General features: G+C 37.2%; 1 protein-coding gene across 1 annotated transcript in view; it reads right to left on the bottom strand.

Annotated features, from left to right (window-relative positions):
* Positions 1-4,418: 4,418 nt before the first annotated feature.
* The window catches only part of TEX26 (testis expressed 26), a 59,808-nt gene continuing 50,097 nt past the window's right edge, over positions 4,419-14,129 (bottom strand). Inside the window, exons 5-7 of the mRNA XM_007495273.3 lie at positions 12,132-12,308; positions 7,556-7,717; positions 4,419-4,569 (exon numbers count right to left, since the gene is read on the bottom strand). Coding sequence (XP_007495335.2) covers positions 4,508-4,569; positions 7,556-7,717; positions 12,132-12,308 — 401 coding nt within the window. The 3' untranslated portion in view covers positions 4,419-4,507. The remainder of the gene's footprint in view (positions 4,570-7,555; positions 7,718-12,131; positions 12,309-14,129) is intronic.

Here is a 14,129-nt window from a genome sequence, read left to right as displayed (position 1 = left end):
GCCCTTGTTTTCTCAACTATAAAATGGCAATAATAGCAGTTATTTCCCAGAGTTACTGAGAGGATCAAATGAGATATTTGTAAAGCACTTAGCATAGTGCCTGGCACATAGTACATACTACATAAATTCTGGCTATCCCTATTATGGTACGAAAGCATTCCTGATAGAAAGAAACAGAATAATATGGAATATATTCATGCTTGTGAAAAAAACTTGAAGAGTTGGGGATCCCAAATTATGACTGGATGAAGATTACATTAAAAAGCAAAAGGCTAAGAATGTGACAATGCAGAAAGCATTTCAAGCAAATCAAGAAAACATGCTTCAAGATATATTTGCCCAATATGTACCATGTACCCTAGTAGTCTTAATCTCAGAGGCATCAGCTGAGCCTCCCTAAAAAATGTAGCTCTTGCAGTTTCGGGAACAGAATAAAATCTTTGTACATTTTTTCAAGTTTTACCAGCTTCTGGGAAATGTCAACACACAGAGACAGCTCTTAGAATATGTTGGTTTTTCTGTACAAAAACTCAGAGATCCTTAGGCTCACCAAGAGGAAAAGTACTAAGTGTTAGATGATATAGTTGACAGTATAATGGCAAATCCAAAAAGGATTTCCATGGCCTAAAGTTTTCTCTGTCAAACCGATTTTCCATTTTTGTGCACACTTGTAAGCTAAAATCAAATTCTGAACCATACCAATGAAGTTAGCAAAGTATTGCAGTCTTAGGATGACACAGTCTTCCCAACCTTAAAAATGTTAGGTCCAAGATTGCATTGAGAGTGTCATTTGTAATAAGACAATTGTAGAAGAATTAGAAATTCTCACATTTCCCTCAGAGAAGCAATACAAAATATGAAGTAAAAAAAAAAGTTTGATTTCAGGGGTGCAAAATTTATTTTCATAAACAGATAAAAGGAATTTCTGGTTTTCTTCTCAATGCTGACATAAATTCAGGAAGTGAAGTATTGCAAGAAACTTCAGCAATCTTCCTACCCCTCCCTTATCAACTCACCATCTTGCCCTTCTTGGTGGCTCTTCTGAGCCTTTTTATCCCTCCTCAGACCTCCCATGGCACCCCTTCCCACACTCCTCCATCTGAGAATTTTGCCTCATAGTTGATGGAAAATTTGAGGCCATTTACTGTGAGTTCTCTCTGATCCCCTTCTCATTTAGTATCACTCAGATGCCTTCTACTACTCTCCCCTTCACTCTTCCACCTAAAGAGGTAGCCCCCCTCCTTACCACAGTAAACCCCTCTACCTACATAAGCAATTCCATCCCATCCTGTCTCCTTTAACAGATTACTGCCTGTCATCCCCACTCTGTCATTTATCTGCACCCCTATTGCCTACAAACATCCCCATATCTCCCCAGCACCCCAAAAACTGTTCCTCCTATTCCTATTTATTAGTCTTATATGTCCTTGAGAAGGCAATAGATGCCTTTACTTTCTCTCATTTTCTTAACCCTCTGATGTCATTTCCAGTCTCATCAATTGCATCGCAACTGTTTTCTCCAAAATTACCAATGATCTTCTAATTGACAAATCCAGTGGCCTTTTCTTAATTCTCATTCTTCTTGACCTCTCTGCAGCCTTTAACATTGCTGATCACCCTCTTCTCCTTGCTACTATCTTCTCTCTACGCTTTTGGACAACATTATCTCCTGGTTCTCCTTCCTGACTGCTCCTTCTCAATTTCCTTTGCTGGATTTTCATTCAAGTCAACTCACCAATCATAAATGTCCCACAGGTGAGGATGAGGCAGCAAGTACCACTGGATCAGCACATTGCTCAGGTATCTGCCTCCTGGCTTCCTTCAAGTTCCAATTAACTTCCCACATTCCATAGGAAGTCTTTCCTGACCTCTCTTAATTCTAGTGCCTTCCCTCTATTATTTTCTATTTACTTTTACTAATTTACTTATCTCCCCCCTTTAGATTATAAGCTCTTTGAGGACAAGGTCTGTCTTTTGTCTCCTTTTGTATAACTGCTTAGAACAATGCCTGGCACCCAGTAGTTACTTAGTGCTTATCTGACTGACTTTATTTGCACATATTTCTTTATATATATATATATGTATATATATATATATTAAGCCTCATCACATGAAAGCAACTTTAGCAAACTAAAAATAATTTTAAACTTAAGATTGACTATGGCATAACATTTTCCATGATAGTCCTACTGGTTTGTTCATTCTGGTGGGGAGATGGCTTGGGTTGTCTTTGCAAATTCTGCCAGGAGGACATCCATTGTCGTTAGGAAATAATTGACATTTTTAGAGCACTTTGAGGAAGACCAAGAACTTTCCTAACAACTCCTTGAGGTTAGTTGTGCAATATTAGCCCTACTTTGTAGATGAGGAAAGCGATTCCAAGAGCAGTTAGGACTTGCCCTTGACCACACAACCAATTAGCATGGGAGTCCAAGCCTCTACTGAATCTAAATCCACATTTATCCTACTATACTGAACTGGAAAGCCTCCAAGTCTCTGATGACTAGTCTAGATAAATTCATTGACAAGTTGGTAACAGGGTGCTTGAACTTTCTACATACAGAAATTCTCAAAGCCCATTTACCAAGTCCCTGAAGGACTTGGATCTGCAGCAATATTGAGTGCCTTCATTGACATTATAGATGCTGGATGTATTGTAGTGGGGCATAAACATTGTGAAATTTGTCTTCTAGCAGTGTTCAGAGAAGAAAAAAAAAGGCCTTCAATTTTAAGAATCCTTCTGAAAAAACTGGGAATATTTAATCTGGAGAAGAAAAGAGTAGGGGCAAAGAGAGGCTAAGAGAGTCATGATAATCATCTTCAAGGACTGGAAGAGTTGTCATGTAAAAAATTATTAAGTGTGTCTTATTTGGTTTGATGTCAAGAAAAACTTTCCAATAAGATGTTTCACTCATATCCACTCTTTGTGGGGTTTTCTTGGCAAAGATACTAGCCATTTCCTTCTCCAGCTCATTTTATAGATGAGGAAGCTGAGAAAGTAAGGTTAAGTGACTTGTTCAGGGACACACAAAGCTCGTAAGTATTTGAGGCCAAATTTGGACTTGAGTCTTCCTGACTCCAGACTCAGCATTCCATCCACTCTGCCACCTACCTGCCCCTTTCTCAATAATTAGAGCTACATAAAGATGCTATGAGCTGCCTGAGAAGGTAATGGATTGTTGGACCTATTTGGAAGTCTTCAGAGGGTCGGATGATCACTTGCTAAGAATGCTATAGTAGATGTTTGTTTAGGGGTAATGGCTGAACTAGATGACCATGAGATGTCCTTCTACTCTCAAACTGTGATCCTTTGATATTTTGATGATATCATCTATAACTTCAGAGCCATTAAAGGCAGAAAAACTCTATGGTAATCACTATTAATAGTATGATTATTATTTGCTTGCAACTATGGCCTTTTGTACTGTTCTACCACCAAAGGAGTATAATTGTGCATACTATCTTCATGGTGGAGTTGGAGAGGGACATGGCAGGAGATGCACAATTTTCAAATGTATCTCATGTTTTCAACCTGCAAGCTTTCTAGTACTTTACATAGACTTTCCTTTCTGAGGCAAAGCATCTCCTGCCATGCCTATTGATGCTCTTCTCTGGTATTTATAAACTTTTTTAGAAATTTAGAAACTAAAAGTATTAGAGAAAGCTTTGCAAAATAATATGCTTCTTAATGAGGCTTTGTAGACGTGGTCACCATTTTCTGTGGCACTTTTCAGGTTACTTGGGTAAGAATATATATGGGAGAAATAATCACTTTCTTCTGTTACATAAAAGTTTGTATGAAATAAGAATCATTGTCTTCCTTTAGAAACACCAGTAGAATGAGGTAGCCTATAATTTTGCTAAAGGAAAAAACCAAATTAAGACATTTTTAACTTTTAAGGTGATCTTTAAAAATTTTTATGGATTATTAAATTGATTTTTGCATTAGACAAGCATTTATTAAGCCCCTCCTTTGTGCAAAGTACTATGTTGGGTTGTCAGGGATACAGACTTTTTTTTTAAGTGTCACAGTTCCTGTCCTCAAAGACTTTGCATTTCATTTGTGTGGGAAAATATGATCTGAGCAAAATTAAGTATAATATAAATTGATTGAGGCAGGGACAAAGGAAAGAGCTAGAAAACATGCTTGAAGACAATCTGAGTTTGAAAGAGAGAAGACTTTCAGGTAGGGGGAATTCAAGAAAGATTTCCTGCAGAAGGTGATGCCTAAGATGAACCTTGATGGAAGGGAAGGATTGTGAGAGGCAGGGGTAAGGAGGGAGCATATTCTAAGCAGGGGAGTCTGTGGAAAACCTTTTTTTTATGCAGCAGGCAAAAGGAACCCCCTGAAGGTTTTTGAAGAGACGAGTGACACATGAGGAATTTATGAATGACTCAAGAACATTAAGACAACACAGTCAAATAAACAACATATTATTTTTCAATACTGGCAGAAGAATCTGGTTCCATAAGCATCAGCTGATGTCCACAGATATAGGCAAAGCATTCATCTATGCTTGTTCCCTTTTTTGTAATTTTTATCTAGGAAATTCTGAAGAATTTTTCTTTCTGGAAATAAGCAGGGGAAAAGTTTTGCTTAATTGTTTAGAATGCTAAAAGAAAATCCTAAAATAGAAGCAAGTCATATATACTATTGTTTTACAAAGTTGAATAACACATATAATAACCATATATAGGTAGAGACCAAAATGACTTAAAAGATATGATCACGATATATATGAGGACATAATTATTTACTGACCGGAGGGGTAAACTAAATATTTAGAAGATCAGCTTAGGTCATATGGATCATGGTGGCAAATATCTTAGGCTATTGTCACTAATAATCTGCAGGAAGTAGAATCATTTTTCAGCCCAAACTGGCTAGCCAAATGAATTTATTTTATCTCCTTACAAAACAAAAGAGGAGCAGCTAGGTAGCTCATTGGATTGAGAGCCAGGCTTGGATATGGGAAAACCTAGGTTCAAATCTGGCCTCAGATACTTCCTAGCTGTGTGATCCTGGGCAAGTCACTTAACCCCTATTATCTATCCCCTTATTGCTCTTCAGCCTTGGAACTGATATTTAGCATTAGACCGAAAATAAGGGTTAGAAAAGAGAGAAGAAAAGACAAGTAAAGAAAAAACAAAAATCATTATTTCATTATAAAAATCATTATTTCAATGAATATAACTAGATTGGAAAACCCGACTGATTTTATTCAAATGCCACCTACAAAAACTCTTTAGGGCTTTCTTACACGTTTCCCCTGCTCCAAATACCCCACTTCTTCCCTCTCCTGGAAATCTTTTATGCCTGGAAATTTCTGTCTGCTAAATGGCACCTCACTGCCTGAGTCATCAGAGGATAGAAACCAAGATGTGTCTGAATGAATCTCTACACCCTCCCTAAAAAGTCCCTGGACCCTTTTTAAATTTTTTCCAGGGATTGTTTCCAAAAGGAAGCTGTCCTCTGCTTAGTATACAAATAGTGTACAAACTGTAGCCCTGGTATGAGAAGTCAGCTTGTGGCCCCATATGTGTATCTTGGGGAGGAGACAATTTCGGGAGATCAGTTTACAGACCCCAGTCTTAGAAGTGTTGGCACCTATTTCCAGGATAATAGATTGGCTCCCAGTTCCCTACTTCAAGGATTAGGAGCTGAAACTGATAACCCACATCCACAGATAGTAGAGCTGAACTTATTTCCTGTCTTGATGACCACTCTGGTAGCCTTTCCTTGATGTCCTTTGCCTTTCCTTCTGTGTTCCCATCCTTGAATGACCTCTTAAGTCTACAGCCTTCCCTTGGATTAAATTAAAACACTAAAAAAAATGATCTATTACACTTTTAGCCACAGAAGCTACTCTGACTCTCTTGCAGATGCCTCTGGATTTCTTTCTTGACCTCCACTCTCCAAATGACATTCTAGCTCTAAAATAAGAGTGAAAGAAAGGAATGAGCTTTTCCCTCCATTGGTCTGAATACCTTGTTTTTAATTCCATTCAGCTATGCACTTTCCATCTCCTTCCCCTCCCTATTTTACTCCCTTTCCTCCCTCTCTTGCCTTCTGTTCCTTCCACTTTCAGCTGCATCTCAATTTTCAGGAAGAACACAACTCCCACTTTTGCCCCAATGAAAAGAATTCCTCAGATGTAGCTCCAGAGAAGAGAGCTAGAGGTATGTGAGTAAGAGGAGAAAGCTAGGGAATAAGAACTGTTTTATTTTATTTGAATGGTTTTAAGGAATATAATAAGACTTTAGGAATGCATGTGTTGTTTAATCATTTCATTCATATCTAACTCTGTATGAACCCATTTGGGGTTTTCTTGGCAAAGATACTTGCAATGGTTTTGCCATTTTCTTCCCCATCTCATTTGGCCGTGGAGTTCATTAATGGTTCATTGATTTAGCAAGGATCACATAGACAATAAATGTCTGAGGCCGAATTTGAACTCCCGTCTTGACTCCAGGCACAGAGCTCTATCTTTGGGTTACACCTAGCTGACTGGGTAGGAGACAGCCGATAGGAGAACAGGTCTAGGACTGATGGACAAGAGGGCAGACATGGATATAGATTTCTGAAAGGCAAGTGGCTAGAGAGCTAATAAACCCCTCCTTCACATACCCACAACTACGCTCTTCATTTCCTAAAGCTATTAAGTTAGAAGTGAAGTTTGGGGAATATTGCTTTTTGAAGGTCTTTTTTGTAACTAAATTTCATACACTTAATTTTTGATTGGTATTATTTTTGTTTTTATTTTTAACCAGGAAGGTGATTCAATCAATATAAAGTGTTCAGATAAGGAGCTTCTCTAACAAGGCAGACCTGCAAATGAAGAGTTTTGCCTATAGGACATCTAGTTTAGGTGACATGTCCAAGATCACACAGTCAATATTGTATCAGGAGCTCAATTTAGGTCCTAAGCTTTCCTATCATGCTTTTTCTTTTAGGCAGACTTTGTGATTCTACAAAAGAAGCCCCAATCCTAGTCTCTTGGGTAGAAGGGTTCTTTACTATAGGAGAGTCCCTAGAAATTTATTTTTAATATCACATTATATGAAGATTTTCACCTATCTTTCAAAGACAAAATCTAGGAGGAAAAAAATCACTCAACAAAGTGAGTCAGGTGGGGGACAGTAGAATTTCCTGCTCTTAGGAAAAACTGAGGCAGATTAAACTAAACTAAGATAAAAGGAAACTGAAGACAATACTTTTTTTTAATGCCCAATGCCTAACATAGTGCTAGGCATATAATAAATACCTGATTGATTGACAGAGCCATCTTAAGGGCACTACTAATAGCCAGGACACCAGAAAGAAGAAAAATGGCCATGCAATTCTTCCTATGTGGAAATATTATGAAAAGGGCCTCTTTCAAGGCAAATATCAGTTCAGGGAATTGAGCAGAACATGGTAGGATTCTTGAAGAATTTTTTTTTCTTTTGGGGGGGAATGACCATAAAAGTGAGACAGTTCCTAATTTGGCAAAGACCCATTCATTGTATTCTAACAAGGGAACAAAATTGCATCTTAGTATGTCTATCAACTTACCACTCTCTGGAACTTGCTCAAGGTATTCCTTGATTTCAGATTCACTGAGAGAATTCAGAATTGTTACAAAATCTAAGTATTCCTTTCCATAATGTCTTTCATATGTACTTTGTTTCTTTGAATGTTCTTGATTCCAAATGTGACTAAGTAATAGAGAAGGAACTGTGAAAACAAAGGAGAAAAAAGTCAATGGGAGAAAAGCTTTTGGGGAAGGGAAGAATATTCACCGTCATTTAACATCACTGGAAGGTATGGGTCCCCTATGATGGACTTCATCTGTATCCTCAATGATATAGAGCCAACAGGATTCTCATGTTTATTGTCAGAGAAGAAAGGGACAGGAGACATTGTAAGTAAAATGCAGGTTTGCATTTCCTGACTGCAATCTGGAACAAACGAGTACAGGAGATTGTAAGTTTCTTAAAAATAGAGACTGCTTGTTTTTACATGTAATTTGAAAAACTTTAAAATTGTCACCAAAAAATTTTAGTTAAAAAAGAAAAGAAGAGACTGCTTCATTTTTGTCTTTGTATCCTTTGTACCTAACATAGTATCTGGCACAATAAGATAAATAATATAAATAGGAAATAAGAAGGCACTTAAATGCTTGCTGAATCAAATTGAGTTCTGAAGCCTGATAGTTGGCAGACAAAGACAACCATAGAATCTCAGAAGCAACTTAACTTAGAGTAAGAAGACTTGAATTTGGTTTCAACCATTTTAGAATGTTTATAACCTTGAGCATTTTATTTTTCTGTACCTTGGTTTCTTCATCTGCAAAATGAGGCTTAAAATATTTATCCTGTTGCTATTAAAGGCCAAATGATATAAGGTATATGAAAATTCTTTATAAGTAGCTTGATTTTGGCAAGAACTTTGATTCTTCAAATAGACCATATCTAGACAGAATGAAAACGTTAGGGGTTTGGGAGACAAATATCCAAATAAACAAAATCCAAACAAAAATTCGTACCTGATCCAGATATCTGATTTTATCAACTATAGCAGTAAATAATTTCCTTATTTACTTTAGAGACAAATTCATCCTTCAAAAAGCAGAGGAAGCAAAAAAGAGGGGGTGAGGATTCTATTTCTGGATTTGATTCTCACTAACAGAAAGTGGTGACAAAATGGAAATGATAGGAATCCATGGAGAAAGTCACTACTCTGTTCTAGAGTGTCATAAAGGCAAGTGCAGGAATCTCTGACATCTACTCTCTATTATAAGAAAGCTCATTTTAAAGAGTTCAGAGAGAAACAGCTAGATGAATCAATCAACTGAGAGTCAGGGCCTAGAGACAGGAGGTCCCAGATTTAAATCTGGCCTCAGACACTTCATAGCTGTGTGACCCTGGAAAAGTCATTTAACCTCCATTCCCTAGCCTTTGTTGTTCTTCTTCCTTAGAACCAAAACCTAGTATTGATTCTAAGATGGAAGGTAAGGGTTATTAAAAACAATTTTAAGAGTTCAGAGAAAGGAGGGGTGAGATTTTATGAACTATAGTTCTTCAGGGGAAATCATCCAGGAGGAAGGTAAAATGTTTAGAAATGAAATACTTAAGGCACAAAAGTGAACAATTCCAATTTGGAGGGGAAATGGGGTTTGTTTGTCTAAAGAGAATGATGTGAATACATAAGAGAATTCATCAACTAATTTGATTTTTTAAAAATAAATTTATAAAAGCTAGAAACAAGTCCAGTTATTAATAGATGAATTTTTAAAGGATGGCATTATCCTGTTTAAAATGTAAAGAGTGATAAAAAACATTCAGACTAAGCTGAAGTACAAAAGTAGGTCAAAGTCAACAAGGAAGTATTAAATGCTTACTGTTTTGGAGGCCCTATGCCAAATGCTGGAGATAAAAAGAAAGTCAAAAGACAGGCACTGCCCTCAAAGAGCTCACAATTCAATGGGGAAATTACAACATGCAAACAATTAAGTACAAATAAGCTAAATACAGGATAAATAGGAAATAATCAACAGAGAGAAGCCACTAGAATTAAGAAGGGTTTGGGAAAGGTTTCTTGTAGACAGTTGTACTGTACTGTCTTGAAAATAAAGGAAGCCAGAGAAGATAGAGGAGAGAGGTGATGGGGAGAGTTCTCCAGGTATGGTACACAGCCAGTGAAGATGCCCAATCAGGAGATGGTTCAAGGAATATCCAAGAGGATAATGTCACTCAATCAGTAGTACTTGGTAGAATGTAAGAGGTATAAAATTATTGGAAAGATAGAAATGGAGTAGGGTTTGGAGGGCTTTAAATGCCAGAGGATTTTGTTATTTGATCCTAGGGATAATAGAGAACCTGGAGTTATGACTATGTCCTAGTTAAACCTATACTTTGGGAAACTGATGTTTGCAGCTGTATGGAGGATGGACCAGAGTGGGGCCAGACCACTTGCATCAGGGAGACCAACTAGAAGCCCATTGTAACAATTAGGTGTGAGAAGATGAGGACCTGATCCAGGTTGGCAATAGTATCAGAAGAGAAAAGGAAGTATATTTGAGAGATATTGCAAATGTGAAATCTGTAGATTCTGGCAACATACTTAATATGAGACTTGAGAGAGAGTAGTAGAGAATCCCAGACAACCACTAGGTTGTAATCCCCCCAAGGGGTCTGAGAGGACAGTGGTTTTCTCAACAGTAAAAAGGAAGTCTTGAAGGAGAAAGAGTCAAGGAGGAAAATAATGCATTTTGTTTTGGACTTTAGTGTAGGCTATCTACAATATATCTGGTTTGAGGTTTCTAATAGGCAGTTGGAAAGATGACACTGGAAGTTAGTATAGAGGTAAGAACTAGATAAATAGATTTAATGATCATCAGCATAGAAATGATAAATGATCCATGGGAGCTAAAGAGTGAATAGTCAAGAAGGAAAGAAGAAGACCCAGGACAGGATCCTGTGGAACACCCACCTTTAGAGGCTGTAACCTGGATAAAGATCTAGAGCAATGGATGATGAATAAGAGTTGTCAGATAGGTAGGAGAAATAAATAGGATAGAGTATTATTCTGAAAACCTGGAGAGAAGAGATTATCATGGAGAAGAGGTGATTGACAGTGTCAAAGTTTGCTAAAGAGAGGTTAAGAAGGATGAGAACTGAAAAAAAGCCACTTGATCTGGCAGTTAAGGAATCGCTGGTAGCTTTGGAAAAAGCATTTTCCTTGCAATGATGAGGTCAGAAGCCAGGTTGTAGAGAGTTGAGAAAAGGAAAGGAAGTATTGTAGAAAGTCTTCTCAAAGAGTTTAGCCACAAGAGGCAGAGGAGATTTGGATAGGGATAGGTAGGAGTAGTATCTGATTTGCTAAAGTTCTTTCTAAAGTCAATACAGAGAAATGTGAAGTCAAATAAAAACCAAACAACTTTAGTGTGCATGGTTTTCTTTTTTCATTTTTTCATTTTCTATTTTCTCTCTCTCTCTCTCTCTCTCTCTCTCTCTCTCTCTCTCTCTCTCTCTCTCTCTCTCTCTCTCTCTCTCTCTCTCTCTCTCTCTCTCTCTCTCCCCAGATAAACAATTGTTTCACTGGTATTCAATGTGAATAAAAGTCCTTTAAATTTTCCAGACATTTCCAGAATCTTATTATTCAGAATCCTGGATTCTACTACATATTATCTAATATGTCCAATAACTGAAAGCTATCTGAATTTATCCCCTAAAAATAAAAAGAAAGAACACATCTGAGGAACAATAGAAATCAGGAGCGTAAATGTCATCAGTCTGAAAGTTTGCTTCAGATCAAGCTGTCAAAGGAAGAGAGGAGTTGGAATAAAGACTGGGTTTTTTTTTCCTATTAAAGAAACCCTTTTATCTTCTCCAACCCACAGCCTATCCTATGGTAGTATTCGAAGACATGAGATTTATAGAAATAAAGCAGGAAAAAATCCATTACATTTAGAATTAAACCTAATCCCACAAAGATCAAGGTTGTTCATAGTGTCTCAGTAATGTTCAAGCAGTGAAATCCGCCTTTTTATTTTATTGCATAGTGGTCCTATTGACTTGAAGAAAGAATACTTAATACTGCATTCCTCTGGCTTCCATGTGCTTCCTGTTTCTTCCAGTTTTTGTTGTTCAGTTATTTCAGTAATGTTTGTCTCTCTTCGTGACCCCATCTGGAATTTTCTTGGCAAAGGTACTGGAGTAGTTTGCCATTTCTTTCTCCAGTTCCTTTTACAGATGAAGAAACTGAGGAAAACAGGGTTAAGTGACTTGCCCAGGGTAACATAGCTTAGTAAGTATTTGAGGCTGGATTTGAACTCAGATCTTCTGACTCCCAGCCCAGAACTGCATACATTGGGCCACCTAGATGGCCCTCTTCTTGTAAGGACTAAAAAGTGAATTTTAAATACTTGATAGGGTTATCACAAAAATTGGTATGTGATTGAGATGTGTAATATACAACTGAGTTGAGACATTTGATTCCTACTCCTACCTACTCTCCTCACTTCCATGACTATCCAAATACAGATTTAATTTCTATGCTTGTTAGTGATTTTTGATGAGAAAGTACTTCCAGACCTGAGAAGAAAAAATCTACAACACTAATTTAAATACCACACATCCATCCTTACCAGGTCCATAAGCAGGAACTGGTAGCGATGCATTACATCCATATCTGAAATTCATGTTTTGTAATTCAGGTATCTTCATAGGGACTTGGAAATTACGTCTAAACTCAGTTTCTAGACGTCGAGGAAGCAATTTTTTCCAGTCAAGTGGCACATGTATAGTGTGTTTCAGGTGTATTACTAGAAAAAAAATAGAAAGCAACCAATTATATTTAATTGAATTAATGAAATTACATTTTAAGCCCATTTTACACTGCCTTTTGCTATTTCATTACCTGCACTGACATATGACTCCCCTATTTAGATGTGCCTTCTTTTTTCTAAACCCTTATCAGATACTGTCTTTGTATTAGTTCTGACATAAGAGCAGTAAGGCCTAGGCAATTGGAGTTAAGTGACTTATTTAGGATCATATAGGAAATGTCTGAGATCAGATCTGAACCCAGGACCTCCCATCTCAAGGTCCGAGTCACAATTTCCTGAGCCAACAACCCTCTTTTCCATTTTTAGAAATGAAGCTAATGTATCTGATTTACAAATACTATGCAACCAAAAAGCAATCTGCTCTTTCATTTGAAACAAGGAGTCTAAAGCTGATTGGTAGGACTTGTTAAAAGTATGGTACTAATCAGGCCAAAAGCATGAACTTCTATTATTAAGTGTTAGTACTTTGCCCTCTTTATATGATTCTAGTTTGTAGTGCTTGGCCTAGCAAGCTATGCAGCTAATGTGTACTATTGCTCACAATTTTTTTCCCTCAATGGGGAAAATTTTTGTAGTCCCTTTGAAGCCCAGAAAGTTTATTGTCATTATTTTAGAACAAAGAATTTAAGGTAGAGAGTGGTGGCTTAATAGCTAACTTCTCCCTACTCCTTTTTGTTCTAGATTTCTCCTCAGCCTTTCATTTGCATGGGAGACCCCAAAATTATGCTGTAATCCTTTAGATCCACATATCCATTTGTTGTCTTTGCATTTCTTTTTATCCCTAAAATTTAGCAAGATGTCTAGCATATAGGAGGTGCTTAATAAATGCTTGTTATTTGACTTTGAGAATTCAGTCTCAATCTCACAAAAATAGATCTAAGAGAAAAGCTTATTGACAATTAGAAATTAACTAGAATTTAAAAGTGGGTTCCTAACCCTAATTCAGATAGAGTTTTAGACAAAAATTACTTATTTTCTCTTGCTTATTCAATGAAAATGTTTCATGGGGTTAAGTGAAGCAGGAATAATACTGCTCACAGAGGAGTGTGCAAGCCATCCACCTCCCACCCACCTAATGCACCAGGTTTTAAACCTGGGCACAAGCCAAATTCAAGACATGTAACCCTGCCTAAGTCAATAGCAGAGCATCCCATACACACCCCTTGAAGTCTCATGAGTCTGTAAAGTGTGGCCCCCAAGTCCATGACCACTAAAGCCTATTCAAACCTGTGGTGAAGCCCCTAGACTCGAGGGCAAAGTAGCACTCACAGTGCTCTGAACCAATCAAGCCATCAGCAGTCCTTAGAGGTGATTGAAATCAGTAGCAGGAGGTAGTTTTCAAGAAAATTATATGGAGACAAAGAACAAATCATAGCCTCAGTAGGAAACAGTGAGATCAAAGCAGCCTTAAAATAAAAATAGGAATTGGTCTCAGATGCGGTAAGAGCTCAAAAAGGAATTCAAAAGCCAACTAAGAGAGGTGGAAGAAAAATGGAGAAAATAAATGAAAGTAATTAACAGCTTAAAAGCAGAATTGGTCAACATGGAAAAAGAGGCACAAAAATCCAATAAAGAAAAAGCTTCATGAAAAGTAAAATGGACCAAATAGAAAGGGAGGTTTAAAAGGTCATGGAAGAAAATTGTTCCAGAGAAATCAAGAAACAATAAAACAAAATTAAATATGAACTATCTCATTGAAAAAACAACTAACGTGGAAAACAGATCCAGGAGAGACAATCTAAGAATTATTGGAGTACCTCAAAGTCATGATAAAACAAAAAAATCCTAGATAGCATA

Source organism: Monodelphis domestica, chromosome 4 (genome assembly GCF_027887165.1).
Source record: "Monodelphis domestica isolate mMonDom1 chromosome 4, mMonDom1.pri, whole genome shotgun sequence".
Lineage (NCBI taxonomy): Eukaryota > Metazoa > Chordata > Mammalia > Didelphimorphia > Didelphidae > Monodelphis > Monodelphis domestica.
This window is presented reverse-complemented; position numbering and strand designations above follow the sequence as displayed.